The sequence below is a fragment of the Falco rusticolus genome, chromosome 7, assembly GCF_015220075.1.
Source record: "Falco rusticolus isolate bFalRus1 chromosome 7, bFalRus1.pri, whole genome shotgun sequence".
Taxonomy (NCBI): Eukaryota; Metazoa; Chordata; class Aves; order Falconiformes; family Falconidae; genus Falco; species Falco rusticolus.
The window spans coordinates 72,779,965-72,802,882 of record NC_051193.1 but is presented as its reverse complement, the minus strand read 5'-3'; the positions used below and the strand labels follow the sequence as shown (position 1 = coordinate 72,802,882).

At 43.9% G+C, this 22,918-nt stretch overlaps 1 protein-coding gene across 1 annotated transcript in view; it reads left to right on the top strand.

Annotated features, from left to right (window-relative positions):
- The first annotated feature begins 609 nt into the window (after positions 1 to 609).
- The window catches only part of LOC119151331 (cytosolic phospholipase A2 epsilon-like), a 36,553-nt gene continuing 14,244 nt past the window's right edge, over positions 610 to 22,918 (top strand). Inside the window, exons 1-4 of the mRNA XM_037395139.1 lie at positions 610 to 1,227; positions 4,968 to 5,040; positions 19,424 to 19,560; positions 22,662 to 22,793. Coding sequence (XP_037251036.1) covers positions 610 to 1,227; positions 4,968 to 5,040; positions 19,424 to 19,560; positions 22,662 to 22,793 — 960 coding nt within the window. The remainder of the gene's footprint in view (positions 1,228 to 4,967; positions 5,041 to 19,423; positions 19,561 to 22,661; positions 22,794 to 22,918) is intronic.

Here is a 22,918-nt window from a genome sequence, read left to right as displayed (position 1 = left end):
CTGAGGGGGGGAAAGCTGATTTATACACAGATAGCACAAAAGCATAACAGCTCTCAAACACCAGCGCAGTTGCCAAAGAACAGAAGAAATACCTGTCCTGGGAATGTGCTAGTTAGTGCATGCACACACCTGATAAAGGACCTGATGAGCAAACTGTCAACAAAAAGCAGCCCTCCTCTTCAAGCTGTACAAGGAGGATGGTTTGTAATGCAGGAGACAGTTGTGTGTCGTTCCCAATAAGCAAGAGTCCTGTCCACCAAGGCATGGATGTTGGTCAACCATCACTGTGTACTTGGATGTGGACATATAGCAGAATTAGATACCTTGTGTTTCTTCCCTCTCAGCTAATGAGACATTCCATAAGTAAACCCTCTGTCCTTTTGGATGGGTTTTCAGATGTTATGAAGAAATACAAGCTGTTCAGATTAAAAAAAAAAAAAAAATAATGAAAAAGCCCCAGTGTTTTGAGGAGAGGGGAACCTACTCAAATGTACTAATGGCCAAGGAAGGCCCAGCAGAGAGACATGTAGCTTCTGTTTTGAGATTAATTCTTCCTCACAGGCGAGTTACTGGAGGAAGACTGGTGGTCTTTTCTAGAACTGGAGCTGGATGGAAAAGTTGGGGTTTGCTGTCTCGGTCACCGCCTCACAGCAGTGCCGTGGCAGCGGGCGCGGGCGGCGGGAGCCCGCAGGGTGGGCCCGGCTCGAGCCGCGCGAGGAGCCCCGCCCCGCCCGGCCGGGCCCCGCACGCGGCACGCACGGCCCGCCCCGGCGGGGGCAGCGGCTCAAGGGGAAACGCTCCGGGCGGAGCAGCTGCGGCGGGGGCGCGCCGGGAGCGTGCGCGGGGAGCACAGCCCGGCCGGGGGGCACCCGGGGCGGGGGGCGGGAGGCGCGCCCGGCGCCGCAGCAGAGCTGCCTACGGCGAGGAGGGCGGCCCCCCCTCCCCTCCCATCCCATCCCGGGGCAGGGGGTGCCCGGAGGAGCCGTGACCCGCGGTCGGCCCGCGCCGGAGTGGCTGCGGGCAGGGCCGGCGGCCCGGCGGGGCGAGGCTGCGGCCGAGGGGCTGCTGTGCCCGGGGGGGTCCCCGCCGGGGCAGGGGACCAGCGTGAGGAGGGTCCCCCCGCGGGGAAGGGGCGGCGGGGGCAGCCTGGCAGGGACTGACGGCAGCCGCGGCCCTGCGCCCTGCGGGGGGAGAGACCGTGGGAGCGAAGCGGAGCCCGGGAAGAAGGTACGAGTGGGGAAAGGTGTTCTGATACTTAGTTTTAATTTATCATCCTACTCTAATTTGACTGGTAATAAATTAAACTGATTTCCCAGAGCCGCGTCCGTTTTGCCTGTGGCGGTAAGTGCTGCGCGGTCTCCCTGGCCTGTCTTTGACCCGTGATGTTTCTGTTGCTTTCTCTGCCCGTCCCGCGGGGGTGGGCACCCGGCGGCCCCGCAGGCAGGGCCAGGGCGCCGCAGCCCTCGGCACCGGGTGGCTGGAGCTGTGCTTGGCTGAGGGCGGTTTGTTTGTGGGCTGAAATCATCTCCCATAGCCTTGGTGCTACCATAGCCCTTCATCCCCAGGCCAGGCTTCCCCAGGGGAATGGCTCGGTTCAGCTGCTGCAGAAGCTTACAAACCAGTCCAGGTTTAACTACTTTCAGATCAGTTTTCTCGGTTTGGGGATAGATAGTGAAGTCTGCTTGTGTGATTAAGGGTCTTTTTTTGCCAGGTGCAGTGTTGATGGGAGTGTTCTTCTGTGTCGTTTCACATCTCGTTAATTGGAAGTGTGTTGCGAGTCGGTTCCTGGTCCTAAAGTGGTTGATGAGTAAAGTGATTTTCATTCAGTGGGAAGTTGTAAAGCCAGATTTGACCCTATTGTGCATTGTCCTGGTGTGTGTGTGTGTAGAAGGGGGAGACGGGCTGTGGGTACTGTGGGTGTATAGTACCACCTCCGGCAGTTCTCAAGTGGTCGTTTCATGTCGGACGTCTGGGCGTGTTCCTAGCTGGACCTGTGCAAGGGCTGTTCACCTGCGTATCTGCTGCTGCACGGTTTTCTGCCAGAAAATGGAAAAGTTAGGTGTCTGTTTTATGTCATAACTTGATGACACTGCGTCGTGTTTAAAACATCTAGATGTTAGCATTTAAGATGAATCAATACGTGCCCGGGTTTGGGATCTGTTCTTTTTTGTCTTGGTTTACTCAGAAGTTTTGGGTTTGTGGAACGGTTCTGAAAGCAGAATATCCACCTGCCAAGTATACGAATGAAATTGGGGAAACATCTACCAGCAAGCAACTCAATGCCCTCTACCTCCAAGAAGAGGAAAATAAGCAAAATTGTCTTGAAATAGAAGGTCTTTTAAGATTATTTCGTCCACAGTACTTTTGTTTGTTGATTGGGGTGCTGTAGAGCTGTTTTTCTCCAGCCTAGGTGGAACTGCTGTTATCTTCTCCGAGGTATGCATTGTTTAGGCTGTCAGGTCATAGGTATCCATGTATAAGTGCTGTGCGTTATCACTCCGTTATCTTGAATTGCTAATAGGTCTTGGCACCTTGGTGTGTGCAGCCTCCTCCCCCCAACGCACAGCGCTGGTGTTTAGCTATCAAATAAACTCAGCAGATTCCCTCCCCTTCTCTCTTCATAATTTCCCTTTCATGCAATGAGGAAGGTGGGGCGTGGATAAGGTCTTGCTCCTCAGCAGGTGCCTCCTTAAAGTTTGCAGAGGTACTTGGTGAGTCACTGCCAGCTGTTGGCTCTAACAGTGAAGTGACATTTGTATCGGACTTGTATGCAGCTGGGAGCACAATGGGCTCATACTGGAGTGCTCATGAGGTAAGAATGAGAAAGTTCAGACCATAATTCATTAGGAGCTGGAGATGACCCCGAGACAGGTTTGTGGCTGGGATTCTGTTGTCTAGAAGAGGACTTCAGAGCTGTTAGTCCATATTCATTCATGTATGTATTTACTTATGTGAGGATGACTGACAGCTTTGCTGATGTTGGCTGCCCTGGGGAGGCACTTCTGGTAGCAGAGGGAAGGTCAGCCACAGTGGATGATGCTCATGGAGGCTGGGAAATGGTCTGAGGTGCCTCGCAGGAGCCTGCTGTGCTAGCAGCCACCTGGTAGTGGTGTACATGGGAAGGTCACTGACTAAAGACAGTGATTAATCCTGGACACAAAGATGGTTCTAGCTTGATATTTGTTCATGACTGATGCCCAAGAAAATCTTGATTTGCCTTTGTTCATAATGTCTGAGAATTTTTGTTTTATTGCTTTTTTTTTTATAGAACATAGCCATGAGGGAAGCCCTAAAACTGCCTGTTGGGCTCCAAGGAGTCAACATACTCTGTCCTCTTCTCAGCTCAGAAATTAACCTGCTTTTTCACTGTGAACAAGTTATTTAATCATTCTGTGTCAACTTCCCCACTGTAAAATGAAGATTATAGGGCTTCTCTTTATAACATGGATGTGTGTTAACATAAGTGTGCATTGATGCTTGGAGACCTCAAATGTGGGATCCCCATGGCTTAAGAAATAAAAAACGTTGAGTGTTTAACCAAACTGGCTGAAGAAACACTAAGGATCTACAGGTTAATCCTTCTGAAAGGAGGGGAGGGTAATGAACAGAGCCTGGCAATGGTCTTTGTGTGGGAAGTACATGTACAAAGCAAGGAACCAGACTGTCCTCTCTGCTCTTCCCTTTGCCTTTAACCACTGCAACACCCTCATGAGAAAAAGTAGAGGCTTCTTGGTGATGGGGAGGCAGGGAAAATATTCCATCCAGAACCTGAAACCAGACAGAAAACATTAAAACGTGCTCTTCTGTTTTGGAGGGAGACATAAATACAGACCAAGCTTGGCTTATTATAATTCAAGAGTGATAGGGGAGTTTGTATCCAGGTTCTCAGCTGGGTCAGTACCTAACTGTAAAAAGTGACATAATCCCCTCAAAAGAATTCAATGAAGTAATTTTGCTAGCAGAGAGTGGGAGAGGGATTAGGTAATTAATTACTTTGGTGAAGCAATAGCTGAAGTTTCTAAAGGTACTAAAATCTGTTGGAATTAATAATTTTTTGGGGTTGTGTGGTTGTGTCTAGTTATTTGTCTTTCCTTCTGTGCTTGCTGTTTCAGCTAACGATCGTTTTTACAAATACCCATCATCTGGTTTGCATGGGGATGTTTTGTTAACGACTCTGCCTAAGCCGTTTTCTTTCATGTAGGTTCTGCTGCATTGGTGCCAGAGGTGCCTCACTCCCTGAACAGTTTCATTTTCCTCTGGGGTCGTGATGATTTTGAACATAGCTAAGATAAGGAAATCCTTGGCACCGTGATTTTATATTTTACCGTGGATTGCTTCTGTTTCCCAGCAGTTCCTTGTATCCCCTCATTCTCTTCTTCCTGACCACAACAGCTGAGTGTCTCGCAACCTTTCATGTATTTGCTCTTCACTGTTTCTGGGAAAAATTCCTGATAAAGATATTAAATGGAAAGTTGGAATTTTGACTAAATGAAATTATCCAAAGAAAATATCTGCTTTCTGTGTGAAATTTCAACTGTTCAAGGTAATTAAACTTATTTTTTCTTTCTCTACAGGTGTTTAATGGAGGTGCTTCACATACACGCTTGTTCTTTGCTAGCTTATTTTTCCAGCTTAATTGTTGACAAAGATTTCTTTTAAATTAAAATGACCTGTGATGTAATGCAAGCATTAATTTTATTTTAAACCATTTTACTATGTTTTCCATTTTACTGTTATTTCTTCTGTCAGTAACTTACATGCACAGAGGAATTATATCCTCTTTTTCTGCCTCTTTCTTTAACTTGACATAGACATGGTTTCAACTTGCAAAGCAGTGCAAGTAGTTCATCTTCCAATTTTGCTGCATGGCTTTGGAGATTGCAACACACACTTATTGGAGGGCATGTTTTATGAAGCATAAACAACTTAATATTAATGCAGGTAATAACTTTGTCATTTTTCTGCAGAGCGAAGAATGTCCGTGCTGCTCACTCGCTGTGAAAATCATAAGAATGAGAAATCTGAGAAAGGCAGATCTGTGTGAGTATCACAGTCTTCCCTTGTTCAGTTCTGTTCCCAGTAGTTCAGTTCTGAAAGCAGAGAATGTAAGCAAGCACTGTAACTTGTCTGTCTGTATGAAGTGTTACTACTGTGGTTTCAAATACTGATTGCATATTTGAATTTGGACTATTCTTAGAGTACAGTTTTGTATAACAATAGCTTCCAGTTTGTAGAATGTTACTATTAGTGGAAACATCAAAAATCTACCGTGTTGTACTGTGAAGTGGCTTAACTGCTAACAAGCTTCAGAGCCAGTTTTGCTGAATAAATTCAACTGTTAATTCTCAGCTGCGTTTTTTTGATGCACTGAGATGCAGGTTGTACCTCTGCTTCTGCACAAAAATGCCAGCACTGATTCGAGTGGCTGCCAGAGCCTGTGGGGTAACATGGGAGCTTTGGTGTCATCTTCTGTACCTGTCAGGTTTTTTTGCAGACAGCAGAAAAACATACAGGCACCTCTGATTTTCTGTTTGCTTAAAAGAAAAAAAAGAAACCATAAGAAAGAGAAGCATTATATATCTTATCCCCAAACAACTTTTTTCTTTCAAATGTTTACGGAATTGTGTTCAAAATGCCAGACTTTCAAGGCAAAACCAGTACCATGGAGATGTTTCTGGGGACTTGGTAGAATGGGTGGAAGTGGAAGTGAAGGGAAAAAAAATCTCAGCAGTTACTTGGGCTGGAGAAAACGAGCTGAAGGTCAACTCAAATAGGTGCCTCAGAGAGAAAGAACAAGGCAGGAATGCAATGGAAAGGAAGTGAATGTGAACCTTTGCATGCTCAGCAAGTGTATGTGTCTTCATGGAGATCGCTGTTTAATTCTTGCTCTTCTGCTGTTGAGCCCAGCACAGGAATATTGCCTTTTCTTGAAAAGAGCACATCTTCAGAGAAGAATGAAAGGATGGTTCAGTTCTTCTTCTGTCGTTGTAACTTCATTTGAACTGTTTTCTGGCATAAATGATACCAGCCCAAGGGAATGCCTAAATTGCCCTGACAAGCCGATAGCATCAAGATAACCACCTGCTTACAGAGTTGATAGCCAAGTAACTGCCTCTGGCCTTAAAGTCAGGGATGTTTATTTCTTTCTCGGCCTTTTATAATGATTGGAAAACACAGCCTTTGCATTCCTAAGGACCAAAGAACTTCCAGAAATCCATAGCTGTTTACCTTAGTTCTTTATCTTTTATTAGTTTTTACCCTGTATCTTCATTTTGAGCAGACATTTAACTTCCTGATTGCAGGTATGAAGTTACATATCACTGTAGATTTGCTTCTAAAGCCAGATATGGAGGAAGGTCTTTACAGGCAAGAGCTAGAAGAAGCAGTGCTAGGTGACAGGGTCTGTGAGGAGCATCATTGTCCATTCCCCATCCTAGCTGCCTTTCTTTATCGTGCCACAGAGCACCACATTTTATTTTCCCTCGAAAATCAGGAGCAAGTTACCTGTGGCACAGCAGAGAGCCAGGGAGATTTTATCTGCGCTGTACCTATATACTCTTTCAGAGAACTTAATTTTATTAGTGGAGCCATGCCATGTGTTGTGATACACATCACAAGAAATGAGACTGTGTTAAAAACCATTAAGTTGAATTAGAAAACCTTTGTGAGAGTGTAGTAGGAACCGTTATGTGGTAGCCCTTACATTCTTGACAAAAATGTTGTGCAGCAGGATTTTAACACCTAAATGAATGAGAGAAGTCCTCAAAGGAACGTTTTAAAAAACTGTTAGGGAGGAGAGAGGTACTGGCGTGTACAGTGAAGTTTTAGTCTATACCAAGGTCAGAGCGGTGTAGGTTGGAATGCATTTGGGGGCAGCAAGACAAGCGGGGACTTTGAAAGCAAATTGGGGAATCCTACACGATGCATTTCATTGCACAGGAATAGTCACTTGAATGTAGCAACAATGACTTAACTAGTTAGGCCTACATGTCTGTTTCTGTAGATATTTACTTTCCCAGCATTAGTCTTTGCTCAAAAATGATATTTTTATATATATAGATAGATTCTATTTTTTTTTGTGGGTATGTATTTGTCATGTAATTACTGTATTTATTTAAATATTTGTAAATAAGTGAAATATATTTGGCTCAAAATCTGTTTTAGGAAAAGATTATATTTCCCACTTGCATTTATTTGTTTTAATCACCATTTCTACACAGTTTCAATTTGTTAAGAGTGACATAGATGAGGACAGAGAGATGAAAGATGGCATGGAAATAATTCAGACTGCAAGAGCCATTGGTACTTTCTCAGAGTCAGAGTCTGATAGCCTGAGCTGTGTTCTTTGGAAAACTGCCTGTCAAAGATGGGTATGCTTTGCTTTGCTTCAGCTGTGGCACTGCACAGCAAAAATGTCCTCCTTGTGCAGAGGGGCTGCTGCCTACAACCTACAGTGTCCATGCCTCCTTAGATCTTGTACATGTCTATATAATATGGGATTATTTTTTTTTATTATTATGGTTTAGCTGTAGCAATCATCTATGATCATGATCTCCTGACTTTTTCCCTTTGTGTCAGACAAAAGATTGTATTTGTACATAGTGTGAGCATAATAACAAGAATTAGGCTACTAGTGTGTGTTGAAATCTGATAGGAATGAGGCTTACCCATGAATCAGAAGGATTTCCTCCTACATTATGTATGCAACTACAATCTGAGAGGTATGTATCATTCCCAAGAGACAGCTGTTGCAATTTCTGGGCACATTTGAGTTTGGCTAAAATTTTCATGTCAAAAGTTGTAAGAATAGTGATACCAGAAGCAGTCCAAAGTTTCATCTGGATTGACAGTATGCCCCCAGAATTGACCTATAGTAAATGCTTTTGGGCAGGACAAACACTGAAGCATGCTTTTCCCTGCCCACCTCTTTCAAGAGTTTTGTGGTTCCTGAGGTCTGTGGCTCAGAGATCTGGCTCCTGAGTCAAAAGTAGTGTTTGCATTTAATTGCCATACCCCAAAATGCTTGGCACTTGGAGGCCACTAAGGGATTTTGCTTTGGTATCTCTCAGCTCACTTTGCACTGGACAGGAACCTAAATGCTCTTTCTTAGTGTCACAGGACAGCACCAGGCCCGGTTTCAGGTCCTTATTCTTCGGGGAGGTCTATATACTTACATTGCGAAGTAAATTGTTATGGACATTTCTTTTTTCTCTTCTTTGCCTCTTGCATGGGCAGCAAAAATGCCTACTTGAGAAAAGCTGGTCCTTTTCAGACTGGCCTGAAAACACCTTTTCTGCATAGTAGCTAGGGCTAACTCTTACACAAAGACAACTGACCCTTGTATTTACTTCAAAACTGGCAGAAAGCATTTCATTAACAGCTGCATGACTGCCCTGTTTGTTACTTTAAAACTGCAAAAGCTTGGTGGCTCTTGCAAACATTCATGCATCCATTTCTGCAGAATCTGGATTCACTGCCAGGATGGTACCATTTCTCTGCAGCTGTATAGGATGGTATGTGGAGATGTTGGAGAGAAGTGTTTAATCGTGCATAGTCTGAGCATTGATCATCCGACAGGGTTTGCTTGAGGCACCAGCAAAACAGGGGGCCATTGGCAGCATCAGGAGCAGGGGTCACACACCGGGGGTGCCTGGGCTCTCCACTTCCCTGCTCCTCTGTTGCAGTGCACAGGGGCACAAAAGTGGCCGTGCTGGATCAGACCAAAGGTCTCTGCTGCCCCTTGTTGGAGAGTGGCCAAAGGCCAGCGCCTGGGGAGGAGTATGAGAGCAGAGTGAAAGCACACAGCGCACACTGCACAGTGTGCTCTTCAGCCGCGGGTCACTTCAGCATCAGTTAGCTTCCCAGGCCAAGTACAATTGTTCTATGAATGCAGCACAACTCCAGTCCCCTCCTGAGCCTACATAAACTCCGTGAATCGACAGCAGTCTTTGTCCGGCCTCTGGTTTCCATGTTACAGAAACTTTTCCTGCAATCACAATGCCTCATCCTTGTGGCAAAAATCAGTTTTGCCTTCACCACTGAAAGGCCTTGAATTTATTCTGCCATCCAGTGACTTCCCGTGATCCTCCCTTACCTTCTCTGCCAGCTGACGTAGTGTGGTGGAGATTGACTTCCAGAAGGCTTCCTGCATGTGGGAAGGGACTGGTTGTTGCAAAACTCTTGTTTTCCAAGGGCTGGTCCACCAGCCAAAACCACTGGAAGGGGGTATGGCTTTCAAGCCCCCCCCCCCCCCCCATTTCTTCACAGAAGTCTTTGAAGGTCCCTTGAAGCTGCTTTCATGCAGGGCTCTGCATTTCCACGACTTAACCATGGGAGAGTTTCTTTCTGGAGAGGCTGCTGTGCTGGCTGAGCACGGTTGCATTTCACCCTGTGTGCCCATCAGCGGAACTAGACCCCGAGCAGGTCTTGGTTTCAGTGGGGCCGCCCAGACCTGCCTGCCTGTGTGTGGTCCTGTCGGAGCACACCAGGTACTCTGTTCCCAGAGGCTCCCAGCAGGCTGCCGGCTGCCTCACACAGCCAGAAAATCGGGCTTAGCATGTCCCTTTCTTGGTGGCAGGGCTCGCTCATCTTCCAGGAGGGAACCGTTTGTTGGATGGTCTAAGAGTAAAATATAAAGTAACATCTTCTACATGGATGTGTTTCACAGAAATATTTCTTTCAGGAGACAAAAAAGTCTTTATAAATATTGGCTTGCCCTACTTCATATTTAGCAAAGGCCAAGGCTCCAGAAAGCTTTTCCTGGAATGGCCTACAGCTACTTTTTTTTTTTTCTTTAATGTGACAAGCTAATTTCAGCCAGCATTCTCATTAGATAAAGCCTTGCATTTGTCTTTATAGGATTAAATCTGAGCCTTGTTGCTGTGTAATTTCACAGCAAACTCCCAATATTACACCGCTTGTTGATTTTAAAAGTTGGAAAGGCAGTATTACCCACATTTTGCTTTATATCACCTAAATCCCACGTAACACCATCATAATAATGAAATTGCTTTCATGGCCCTGTTCTCCAAAGGAAACTGTTGGTGCGTGGAAATGACTGAAGACGTGCATGCATCGTGATCAGGAGATCATGATCATAGATGATTGCTACAGCTAAACCATAATAATAAAAAAAATAATCCCATATTATATAGACATGTACAAGATCTAAGGAGGCATGGACACTGTAGGTTGTAGGCAGCAGCCCCTCTGCACAAGGAGGACATTTTTGCTGTGCAGTGCCACAGCTGAAGCAAAGCAAAGCATACCCATCTTTGACAGGCAGTTTTCCAAAGACTGTGCGCACTTTGTGCCTCTCTCTGACTGCAGCACTGGTGCGAGGGGGCGGCAGCAGCCCCCGTGCAAGGGTGGCTGGCAGGCAGTATGGGCAGTACCAGCAGGCAGCCGCCTGGGCTGGCAGCTTTAGGGTGGAATTGGTTCTCTGTGAGAACGACTGTGGTCACTGACTTTTGCCATGGTTGAGAGAAATCCTAGGACATTTCAAAGGACAAACGTCCTTTTTCAAAAGGACGTTGCTGTCTTTTCAGGGTGTCTCAGTTCCTGATGCCACTGGCCGCTCAGACAGGCTGTCTTTGCGGTAATGGAGAGAAGCCCTAAAAGCCACCCGGGACAAATGCTTGGCAATAGGAATCAGCACAAGGACAGAGAAGTAGTTACATGGGTAGCTGCCCAGTTGCAACAAGGCCTGTAAACAAGGATTTCCTAACTGGCTAAGAAACTGAAACAAACAGGTATAAAAGCAACTGTTTATCACCAGAAGCTCCTCCCTGTGATGTCATATCCTGAAGCATGGCTTTTCTTACTGTAATTGTAAGCTGATTAGATCAAGATCTAATTGCATAACTACCAAGATACCTGTCAAAATGGAACCCTGGTCCTAAGTCACATTTATAATAACAAAGTCATAACCATAGTTGTTAATATGAGTAACAAATGAATGGGTAATCTCAGCTAATATTATGTGGATCAGCTTCACCGCTGCAGTTCTTAACAACTTCTGTTCCTTTCTATTCAGTCTTTTTGTTTTCACCTGTCCATGTCATCCAAGTCTGCTCCCACTCTTCCTCAGTTCATCGCTACCATCTAAACACATGCAAAAACCTAGTTTCCCCCAGGTTACCCATTTCGTGTTCTCTAGTCTAGGAGATTACTTCCAGGTTTTTCCCCTTCTCAAGTCTTTGACGGTCACGGTGGAGTGGAGTGTATAGAATGTAGTGTATATTTTATTGTATGCAATTTATTGTATTGTATACATGGTAAGAAGTGTGGAGATGAAAAGCAGGCTCTGTGCCTTGATAGCAGCACAAGCAGCCACTGAGAAGGACAATGCTATGTATAAGCAAGGAGCTCATTAATGTGCTGTTTGTTTAGGGTTCTTGGTCAGAGCACCTCCTTACTGCTGTGGAAATAATTGCATCTCTAGTCCTAGGTATGAATGGATTGTATGTAGGTACACATGCATCTTCTTGCAGCCTTTATGGCTTCTGTGTAATTCTGTGTGCAAGAATAAAAGCCAGTTCTGGCCGTTAAAGGTATTACGTGTGATGTTCTCACATGAATTCCACTGTTCTTGGTGTAGCTTTGGAGAAGATGAGTTTCCTCAAAACCTTAGTTCCTCATCTCTAAAGCAAAGACTTCAGCAGAGGCATTAGGAGGATGAGCCAATGACTGACTGAAGGACTGGTAAAGGGTAAAGAACCTTAGGTAAATGTTAAGTTCATCTCTGTCTCAAATGCAAAGGTGAGAGCAGCGACCATGCTCTAATACTGTACCAGCACAGGTGGTATTGCAGCTATTGTCCTCCATTGAATGGGGATGATCTTTAAACCCTTTTTGTGATAGTACTACGTGTTCTAGTAGACTTCATTATCCTCTTGTTTAGAGGAGGCTTCTGGTTAGCAAGTGGTTGAAACAGCTTTTTAAATGTTTTATAATTTTTTAAAATGTCAAAACCTGTTTTAAAACAGGTTTGAAAAGGGTGGAGGCAGTGGAAATGAACAAGGGAGAAGCCTGGGTGGAGAAGAGAAGCTGGAAATGAGTAGGTGATGATGGCAGCAATGTAGAACCACATGGTGCTTTGAGAGGACACAGGTCCATGCAGCAATTCATGACCCTTCACTCCTCCTCAGCCATTTGGCTTGCGGAGTTAAAAGGCAGTGGCAGACTCTGCTTAGGATGTGACTTTCTAATTTGCACTCAGAAAGTTCCAGTAGACCTGGATGGATGTTTCTGCAAGAGCTGATATGCATTTCATGATGTGCTGTGCTAATAAGTAACACAGCACGAGGCTAGCATGTAGTTTCTTTCAAACGTATGTAAGCAACTTCAGCAGCTGTCAACAGAAAATGATGCTGAAGTATGTGCTTTGATTTTGAAATAGGCTTTCTGTATTTACAAATTTCCTTGGGCTGATCTGTGTGACACCTCATCACTTAGGTAAGTAAGCTGAGCATTGCCTTTTCCTGAGCTTACAGACTCCCACATCTTCTTAAAAGTTATTGTACCTTGGCATTTTTGATCATCCTTGGTAAGGATCATATTTTACTCTATCCTGCTTACTGTTGCACAATGATATGTTGAGTTTAAGAGCAAAGTATACTTTGCTTGACACTGAACAGAAACCACAAGTTGAGTATCAGCAGATCTGTGTTTACAGCACTATTAGTTGTTATTTGGACATTCAAGGGCGTTCATAAATAATATGAAAATTGATAACAGACATTTACTTGTTGCAGGAATTGCTTCAGGATTTTTGAGGTATTCCTTTGATGGGGAGAAGGTACAACTTCTCATCTTCAGTATTTTATTGTGAAAAATACATTTAGATGCATTTTTGTTCATTGATTCCCAATAGATTTTCTTATACACTGTTAAAGAACCTGCAGAATCTGTTCTAGGTTTGTTCTGGTTGTTCCAGTTCCATCAAGACAGCAGTCTGCAGTTCATCTGGTTCCACATTAAGCAGTGTGGCTGATCCCTGTAATCAGTGATTCATGCTTGCCTGTACCCTCTGAGCAGAGAGCTGTTTTGTTTGATGTGTCTGTGATATCTTGGTGTTCTTTCACATGCGTCTAGATGAGTGCTGCTGAGCTGAGCTGTATGCAAAAAGCACAATGCGATAAAGCCCCGTAGTATGTCTTAGTCCCTGTAGGAGCAGCGCCAGGGGAAGCCTTGCCCAGAGATGACATTCACAGAGCTTGAGGACCTTTATCAGCAATGGTCTCCAGAGAGGAGCTTCAGGCAACCTTTTTGCTGAACTGAAAACGTTGATTAACTTGTAGATAAGGACCAAGAACACAGGTGTGATTTGGTATCATGTGGGAGGCCAATGTAACATAAGGAGGCTAGATCTAACATGGCTGTGATGGTCCACACTGCTGAAAAGACACATGAGAATGTCACTGTGAGACTGTGGCTTCTCTGTCAGGTGCTTTGTATGACTATATCCTCGGCAGAAGCCAGTAAAGTAGTGCTGCAGTAGTAGTAGACAGTGAAGGTTAAAAGTTAAGATTCACTCGCAGATGTTGGTGCTGGGGCTTGGATCATATTCTGCTCTTCAATTAGCAGTATGTCTGCCTGACAAAGGTATTCATCTTTACCTCTTTGTTTAGGAGCAGTCTTGACTACTCTTTTTTAAAGAGCTCCCTTTCAGTTCAAAAATGAAAACTAGACAAAAGGGGTCTTGGGTATAAATCTTCCTTGTAAGTCAGGTATACCTGTTCTTGATGCTTTCATTCGTTCTTACTCACAGGAAGGTTGCTTTAGACTGCTAGATCCTGGAGGACTCCAGCCAGAATATGAGCACAGTTAATTTCACTGCGAAAATAGGATTACCTGTAGTGATAAAAGACAGTCTGGAGGCTGTGTGTCTATCTGTGGCTTACTTTGGTGTGAAAGAAACTGATGGTGACATGCTTGTAGAAAAGACACATAAAATGTGAAGACTTGGCTGCTGAAAGCAAAGCGCATGTTGGCAACACATCCCAGGCACAGTATTTATGTCAGGGTGAACCATTGCTGCAATGTAAGCTTTTAATCTAGGCTGAATTAACTCCCTCCTAAGCAAATAAACCAAAATAATCAAACTGTAATCCTCATTGGTGTGTTATGCCCTGTAGGTCCAAAATTTATTTCACAAAATGGTGGATGATATTTACCGACTTTGGGCTGAATTCTCAGGCACATGAGGACCTATTTGTGTTGTGGTGTAAACACTCTTGCTTCCAGTGAGTTGTCCTGGTGTGTTATGGAATTTTTCTTAGCAAGTTAATTCACCAGCATCGACATCTTTACCTTCATATTGGCTGCTGCTAACCATCCTGTGAGGGAATGGGGTGACTTAGTGCACCCTAATTTTGTTAATTACAATCATGTGCCTTATTATTTCTATGCTGTTTCCTTAAGCATAACTCTTCCATCCTCACCATAAAAAAAAAAAAAAAAGAGACATCAACAGCAAATAAATTTTTATTTGTGTACAGAATCTACAGTAAATCCATGCTATCTTCTTCCTGTGAGACTTCAGGATATTTTTGACCTCACTCATCATATTTGCAAATATTTTCTGGTTTTCAGGTACATCAAATCCAGTGAAAGGAGAACACCTCATGCCAGACGGCTGGCTTCGGCCTCACCATCATATTGAGCTACAGCTTTTTGGTAGCTTCCCGTTCAGTACCAAATTTTACTTGGAGTAAAAAAAAAAAAGATATTTAGAAGGAGTGCCCCCACCATAAAGTGTATTTATTCCATAGCGAAGTTTTGGTTTCAAAACTCTTGAGTCTTAATTGAAAAATTCAGATTGGAATTACTGCTGCAGTGCAGTGTTGGTGCTGCAGCTTAGTGTCAGTTCCTGCACAAGATTACACCTCCCATGAGGTATTGCTCCTGCTTCTTCAGAAAAATCCTGGAGGAGGATACAAGAAAAAGTGCCGTAACTACATTAACTACATGTTTTTATAAAGCATGTCAGAGGCATTTCTGAGTCAAAATAATGATGTTTAATGCAATACCCCCCCCCTAGTTTTAGGTAAACGTTAAGAACATTTATTCCCTTACTGAATGCATAACATCCTTGGGAACACTTTCTGAAGAAAGAAAATTTGTGTTTGTTTGTTGGTTCAGCTGCTTCCTTTGTTCCCAATCCTGTTCTCTGTGAAAGCCAAGGCACTTCTGTGTACTGCTTGCAGCCTGTTTCAAAGTCTGTTTCCATGATGTTTCCCTCTGATAACTGTTTCTTCAGATGCCCAGCAGTTGTAACTACCCACTCTGTCCACATCAACAGTGTTGATGTCTGGACAAGGTATAATTTTTAGCTAGTTTATCTTTAAATGGAAATGAAAGAACTTCCTAAAAAATATTTTCCAGTGATTGATGTGAGATTGCACCACATATCACTGCAAGAGGGGCAAAAGGATCTGAGATGGAACAAAGGAAGTCTGACCTCTTAATAATACCTCTTGGCCAAAACTACACAGCTTTTTGGTTCCTCCTGGCTGACGCTTGGAGAATGAGGACAGTGAAATAGTGGTGATGCTTGTGAGAAGTCTGAAAATGGGTGTACCTCTGGAAATTCAAGACTTCTAGTTCCCCTTTGCCAAATGGGAGCATATGTCAGGGTGATCTAACGACGCCTGTGCCTCTCTTAGCATGTACAAATCTTGCAAGTACAGCTGCACGTACCCATAACACCACTTAGGCAATGTAATTTATCCCCTGTTGCTTCATGGAGGCGTTGGGGTGGATGGGAGAAGTTGTATCACAGCTGTCTGTGGGCTTCTCTGCATTACATCGTGTTGCTTTTTGTATTGTTTCTTTTTGATGATTATATTGAGATGGTACCTAGAGGCTCTAGGTATGGATTTACTCCTTGTTACTTGGATACTGTATGTGTTTGGAAAGGAAAGGTGGCAACTTTTTCCAATTTTTCCAATTGTAGTCTTACTTTACACCTGTCAAAGAAGAAGGTTTGAAGTTGTTTTGGAAACAGCACCCAGGTATCTGGGGATTGATCTCTTGGGCTGGTGTACATATATAGATGTCCTATAACTTCCTTCCCTGGCAGCCAAGGCTGGCAGGGACACCAGTGGTTAGTTGGTTTCCATGCAATATAATTGACATGGCATGATTATCCTGTTTATTGCCTTCCAGTGTAAACATGGGCATCACGTGGCAGCAATTCCATATGACACCTTGTAGGTTCACCTGGGCTCGTCCTCTTTTCTCCTCCTGAAGCAGGATCAAGTTTACCTTGTCTGTCACTCTGATACGTATCTGGGTACCGATACCTTCTGAAATGAGTTACCTAGAAAATTTATAAAATCTCTCTTTCAAGCTAACTTTCGTAGAGGTGGAGCAGTTTTCCTAATGTTTCTTTATTTCCCTCTGGCCATGCAGAGCCACAGATCATTGTCCTCTTTGTGTCAATCATTTGGATGTTACAGAACTGTTAACCATGTTATATGACAGTCTGTGTTGGTGTGGTTGAATTAGTAAATTCAATTCTTTCAGCTCTTTCTCATATGCCAGGCTAAGTCGATCTTCTTCAGTCTGGACCTGTTTAATAGTAGCTGGTAACAGGTAGAGCCTTTTATGGTGGAGGGAGGAAGAGAGTGGAAGAGAACTGCAACAGGGAAGATGCTGGACATCCACTCGTTTCTGTCCAGGGCTGGGAGTGTATGCAAAGAGATCTCAGTGCAAAATCTCATCACCTGCCCTGATGTTTAACACCGTGTATTTGGGATCTGGTCCCAAATTTGTCTAAAATCTGTGTTGCACATATAAGTTATCTGATAAGTCCCGCAATGTGTTATCTTTCTGGGGCATAATTTGTTGTTCTTCATGCTTGTTTCCAGATTCAAATACCTTTGTCTCTACATTCTTGTATTGTGCTATGCTGAGACAGAGGCTTGGCTGGTTACTGACTGAGCTGGTGTTAACATGTGAGTGATCAGGTTGTGGGACTTTGTGTTTGCTCTTATTAAGGATGAACAGTCTTGCTAAAGACTGGGCTGACTTCTCAAGTTGTCTGTAGGTCTGTTGTGTTTAGAGGGGATGAAGGGCTGAACAGAGATCCAACCACAGCTCCATCTAGATACAGGATTAAAAGTCACAAGCTGAGACCTTCGTTGATACTCTGAAAATGTCAAATGCATGTCTTCTAAATCAACATTCACAGCTAGTATGCACAACAAAGAGATATCCCAGACCATAAACGAACAAATTCTGTATAAACACCCATATATCAGTAGTCCATACTGACAGATACAGTTGCCAAAGAAACAGATGATCTCACTCTTACCTGCTGCTCCTGCACCATCTGGGGAAGGAACTATGGAAGGTTAATGCTATCTTTTTCAAACATTAAGAATCAATGGAAGAATTGTAGAAAATTTTTTTTGGGGAGAGCTAGATAAATCATTTTATCACTTCCTTTACCAATAAATTTTTATCCAGAGGTACGTTGCACATACTCTGCATTTTAAAACTGCAGTAATAAGTCTAAAAATATCCTGATGTTACTTATAAGAATTATAGATACCTGCATTTGCAAAATTAATTTCTTCCTGCTATGGGCAGAAAGGGGGAAACGATCACATGCATGCCAAGAAACTGACTAAACATGAAACATCTACCAGTATCAGAAGATTTGGAAGATACATAACCTGATTGCACAAATTGCTTTAAGCAATGCCTGTTCATTGCCATATGAGTTACACCACAAGTTTAAAGAAAGTATGGGATAAGAGCCAAAAGACTGGTAGAGAAAGAATAACAGAATTACTGATAAGGCACTCTCTTCTTCTGGGTCATGTGGAAATATTAATAACAGTAGTTATTTTTTTGTGTAATGCTTTTGATCATGGGATGACAAAGCAGATTATGAAAGAGGAAAGGAACATTATCACTGCTTTATTGATGGGGAAATGCAGATAGAGAAGCAAGATAAATTTAAATGGAAGCAATTGCCCAGGGTGACTTGGCAGCCTGGAGCTGAGCTGAGACTGGAGCCAACATGTTATGAGACCTTTTCCAGTAAGTTACCCATCTGGTCGTGCTGCCTCTCTGCATGTATCCCACAGTACCAAACTGCCTGTTGCTACACCCGAATCTGACCTGTTACAGTAATAACAAAACAAGTTCTCGGAGCTGGAGACGTTACAGACAGCTGTAGTCGCTCAGCAGGCAAAAGAAATGTCCATTGTCTAAAAATAAGGGCAAACAATGCACAGGACCGAAGGACAGCAGTTTTGCTCCAAATGGGAAGGTTGGAAAGGGTGAACGACAGTGTAGAGAGAGATCAAGTCTCACCACTCTTCACAGTATTTTCAGGTTCTCAGTTTATTACCACAGGTTCATGAGACATCAGCTCTTTTATGCACTTAGGAACAGATGCCCAGCACTGCTCCCCACTAAAAACCCCACCGTCTTCTTAGCAGCACCAGAGAGAATCCTGACCACCTAATGCTCTACGTACATCAGGTTAGCGCATAAAAGGAAGGTTAGTTGCATAGACATGCAAGTGCCTAACCTGCCTCTTACCTGAAAACTCTGACAATCCCCAAGAAACAGCTTCTCAACACCCTGCAGCAGTGCTTGGCATAGCTGTGCTCACCCGACTGGGAGGCTGTTTGCCCCAGCCTGGGGCTGGGGGTGGTCCCTGGGAGCCCACCCCAAAGCAGCCCTTGTGTGTTGTGAAGATTTAATGCCATACTTGTAGCTAACTATGCAACCTTGTGTTACGTTAGTACCAGTTGCAGAAATTAGAAGCTTCTTCACTATATAAAAGCTTAGAGTTTAAATCAGTAAGATAGAAGTGCATTGCTATTTTTGCATATTTGTTGATGGTGAAAGGATGTGATTGCACGTTGGGTGAGACAGTAGACTCGTTACGTGGACTGGGCTACCGCTCTGTGGGAGCAGCAGACCAGAGGGGATAGATCCTTCCTAACCAAACCCTCTTTAGCTCTTCTGTTGCCCTCTCAAGAGCAAAGGACAAAGTTAGACCCTTGTCTAAATGCACAGAGTTAAATAAGTATCTCATCCTTTAAAAAGTTTCTCTTAAAATGTCAAATTTTTTCTTCTCCATCACAGAAATCTGTGGATTTGCAACAGACAGGGAACATACCAATAATGGTTTTTGTCAAGTAAATCTAGATCTGCATATTTTTTTCTTACCTGTTGTCTTTATTGCAGTAGCTTCTTTGAATTTCCATTAATGATCAGAGCTCCCACCTGCAAGAGGGAACAAATAGTAATGAGTGTTATTGAATAAGGACCTCTAAGAAAAGTAATAGAAACAATATCTCCTTTTTTGCAGCTTGCTCTCTATACAGTGCTATAAGGCTATGCTCTAAGATATTTATAGTAATTTATTATTCACAATATATCTTTTCAAATACAGTTAGTCAAACCGATTGCTATGTAAGCCTGGCCTTGCCCACTGCTTCCGCTGAGACTGTCCGGACAAAAACTGTTAAGAACTGCAGAGATCCAGTGTGGAATGAAACATTTTTCTTCAGGATTCAAAGCCAAGTAAAAGTAAGATACAGGGTGCCTTTGTTTTCCTTTGGGGGCAGAGGTCTCATTGTGCGATTGATATGCAGGGTACCATAAACATTGATATGTGTGAGGAGCTACGAGGATATGGGTAAGGGGATGTGGAGTAGCATGCAGAAGCAAAAATAATTTTTTTTTTTATATATATAAAAGATAACCAAGATAACTTCACAACTATTCGTATAATGTTCTATCACTTTTTTCTTTTGTCTTTATTTAGTCATTGCTTTTCAAGGGTAAAGGTGAGAATTCAGAGTAAATTGAACAGCATAAAAGACTATGAGCTAAGTATAAGTAGTGGAAGCACCCTGGTGCTGTACTTTTTTACTATTCCTTTGAAATTAAATGCAGTTTAAAAAAAAATCACCAAACAATAGGTAGTGTTTGCAAAAGAAGACCACCTGAGCTTTTACCATGGTGATAAATGTTAGAGCTCAAGGTTTGCAAGTCCCACTATCCATGCCTTCCAAAACACAGCATCAGCATCAGAGTCTAGGAGCCCACAAAGATCAGTGATAGACCAAGGAAGCCAAGCTTACTTCACACCTGGGGCAATCAAACGCTGCTTTACAGCATGCACCCTTCATTTGCTAGCGCTGGTGGCAGAGCAGCACAAGAGTTTTTGCCCAGTGCCAAATCAGCAGGCCAGTCCCCTAGCTCTCTTCAGCATTGATAACTGCTTCCAAAAGAGCATTAAGAACAGCTCGAAGTGTTGCTGCACTACAGGGTCTCCAATTAACAATCCCTCTTGCCTTTGCAAAAGTTACCTGTGATATGAGTCCTCAGGCTTCCTTCCACAGAGTTAGGTGTTACTACTGGTCCTGTTTGGTGTGACTTTTGGATTTAACTCATCTGCCCATCTGTGGCCTACATTCAGAGCTTTCCCTTCAGGCCTAAAGAAATTCTAACTTCTTTCAAAATGCTCGCGAGATGCAATTTCACTGAGCCCTGCAGGTTTATCAGGGAGGTGAAAGGCAAGGCACAAACATGGCAGCATGGGAACAAACACCCACTGATCTGCAACTCTTGCACCAGAACAGCGGCTCCTTATAATGGTTTGTGGTTGACAGGTCTTTCAAACTGCAATACCCCACATAACAGCTGAAAAAAAAAATAATCTTGGCCACAGGAAGCTGCTTGAACTAGTCCTTCATGGAGCAGTATTTGGGGAGACCTTGCCTTTACTTTGCAATAAGTTTGCAGCAGGAGACAAGTGGCATTAGCCCTGGTAACTTTCAGCATGTGGCGGCAGCAGTGTGGCAGTAGTTGCTGTGGCTTCTGTGTGGGCTGCCCAAAATGTTGGCCTGGGGATTTGGGACAACCAAAGTGTGCTGGCATGTCTGTCACTGCTGCGGGCTCAACAGGCGAAGTTAAAGCTCTCAGGGGTTTCTCTGCATACACTGTAGTTGCTACGCTCATTACCCTCTGAGCAGAGCCAGACTTCTGGTCTGGCTATTTTCTCCTCGCCTGATTTGTGTATCGAGACCATCATCTTCCTAAATCACAGGAGCCACAGCTCAGTGAAACCACATAATGCACTGTCACTGTGGAAGCAAAAAACTTGTTTGGGTATGTCAGGCTGGTTCCCATCAGGAACAGGGGTGTTTACTGAAAGGATTTGGTCTTGACTAGTGCCTGCCCAGTCGGGAGGGAGGGCTCTGCGAGCTGGTGCACTCCCTGGCTCCAGGGGGCCACCCTGCCAGGCGCGGGGGGCACGCAGCCCCACTGAGGGCTGGCTTTGCTGGGCTTCCAGCGAAGCCATCCTCATACCCTCTACCAGGAGCAGACAGAAACAGCGAACTGTCCAGAGACCCCCAGCTGCTTCCCACACAGCATCTCAGCCATGCAGACAGAGACCTTTCTTAGCTGGCCAGCCCCCTGCACATGCCCCTCCCGGCTAGTTGGGAGTGAGTGAGGGACTTCATATCAGTTGGTCACTAAATCAGCCGTTTTAACCAAACAAGCAGAGTCTGTTGCAGTATCACAGCTAGGAAAACTGATCTGGTCTTCAGTGTAAGCCTGCCTTCTGCAAACTGCAGACCATTGATTTTATGCTTATCACTTCCGTCACCTTCCATAGTCCTTTGCAGACTATTTGTGGCTGGCCTGTACACCAAGTTGTTGTGGCTGCTTCTGCCTCTTGTCAGTGTGCTTGTCTGAGCAAGCATGGTGGGCAGGAACCCACCATTGACCCCGTCAGCCCCTAACAGAATTGTTTTTCTGTCTGAAGCACAGCGTGATGCATTTACGTGTATGGCCTTAAAGGGCAGCAGTCTTCCTGTCTTCTGACTGCAGACTGCAAACGCAGGTTCACTACAGCTTGCCATCTCTCACTTGCTGGTTTCTTACAGAAATGATAAATGTCAAAATTGAATGGTTGGATTCAGCGCTCTGGGAGGTACCTCTGAGCCAGCCTACCTGCAGCTACCAACCAGGCACAGCAGAGGCTGTTACTCCTGTCCATCCAAACAGGCAGGTGACAGAGGAGGCAGAGGAGGAGACTGGTGCAGTGTTAGGAAGGAAAGGATAAGAGGGTTTTATGTTGTTTCTTTCTGTGTATTTTGTCACTGGGTTAACAAAAACGTACCAGTTTCTGTAGATTCCATGGTCATTATCTCCATGTGATCTGTTTAATAATTTATGGGATGTAACTGTGCAGCCATGCAGCAGTTACATGGTGCTTCCTTAACATGTTTTAATCACTGCTTATATCCAAGGATTTTTTTTTTAATCAACAGCATTGAAGTCCTGACCAGTAGATGGTTTCCTACACAATTCGGGGAAAAGCGATGATCTCAAAACAAATCAGAGGTCAAATGTGTTTTTCAATATGGGAGGTACCTATGCAATGATTCTTCTAGCCTTTGTCATTTATATTACTCTGTAGGGGAAAATCAGCAACAAACACTAATGACGTTAGGTTCAGAATATCTTTTTTAGTTCTGTGTGGATGAAAAGGTTGTGCATGCTCTCCCACTTCTCCCCATCTGTTCTCTGACTCCTGTAACGTGCTGAGTATGTCATCTTGTACCTCCTAAGGTCTCAAAATAGAGATGTTGTTAATCCTGCACCTCTGTTCACAGAATATTCTTGAGCTGAAAGTCTATGATGAAAATGCAGTCACTAAAGATGACCTCCTCTTCACTGTAGTCTTTGACGTTGCTAAAATCCAGCTTGGAGAAACTGTTTGCTTGACTTTTCAGCTAGATCCAAAGGTGAGGAATAAAACTGCCTTGTTCACAGGAAGGAAATACATTTTTGGTATTACCTCCTAAACAACTTCTTGTAAAGCAGTTGTAGGTGTGTGTGGGTTTTTTCCTGTTGGTTTGCACTTCATGTA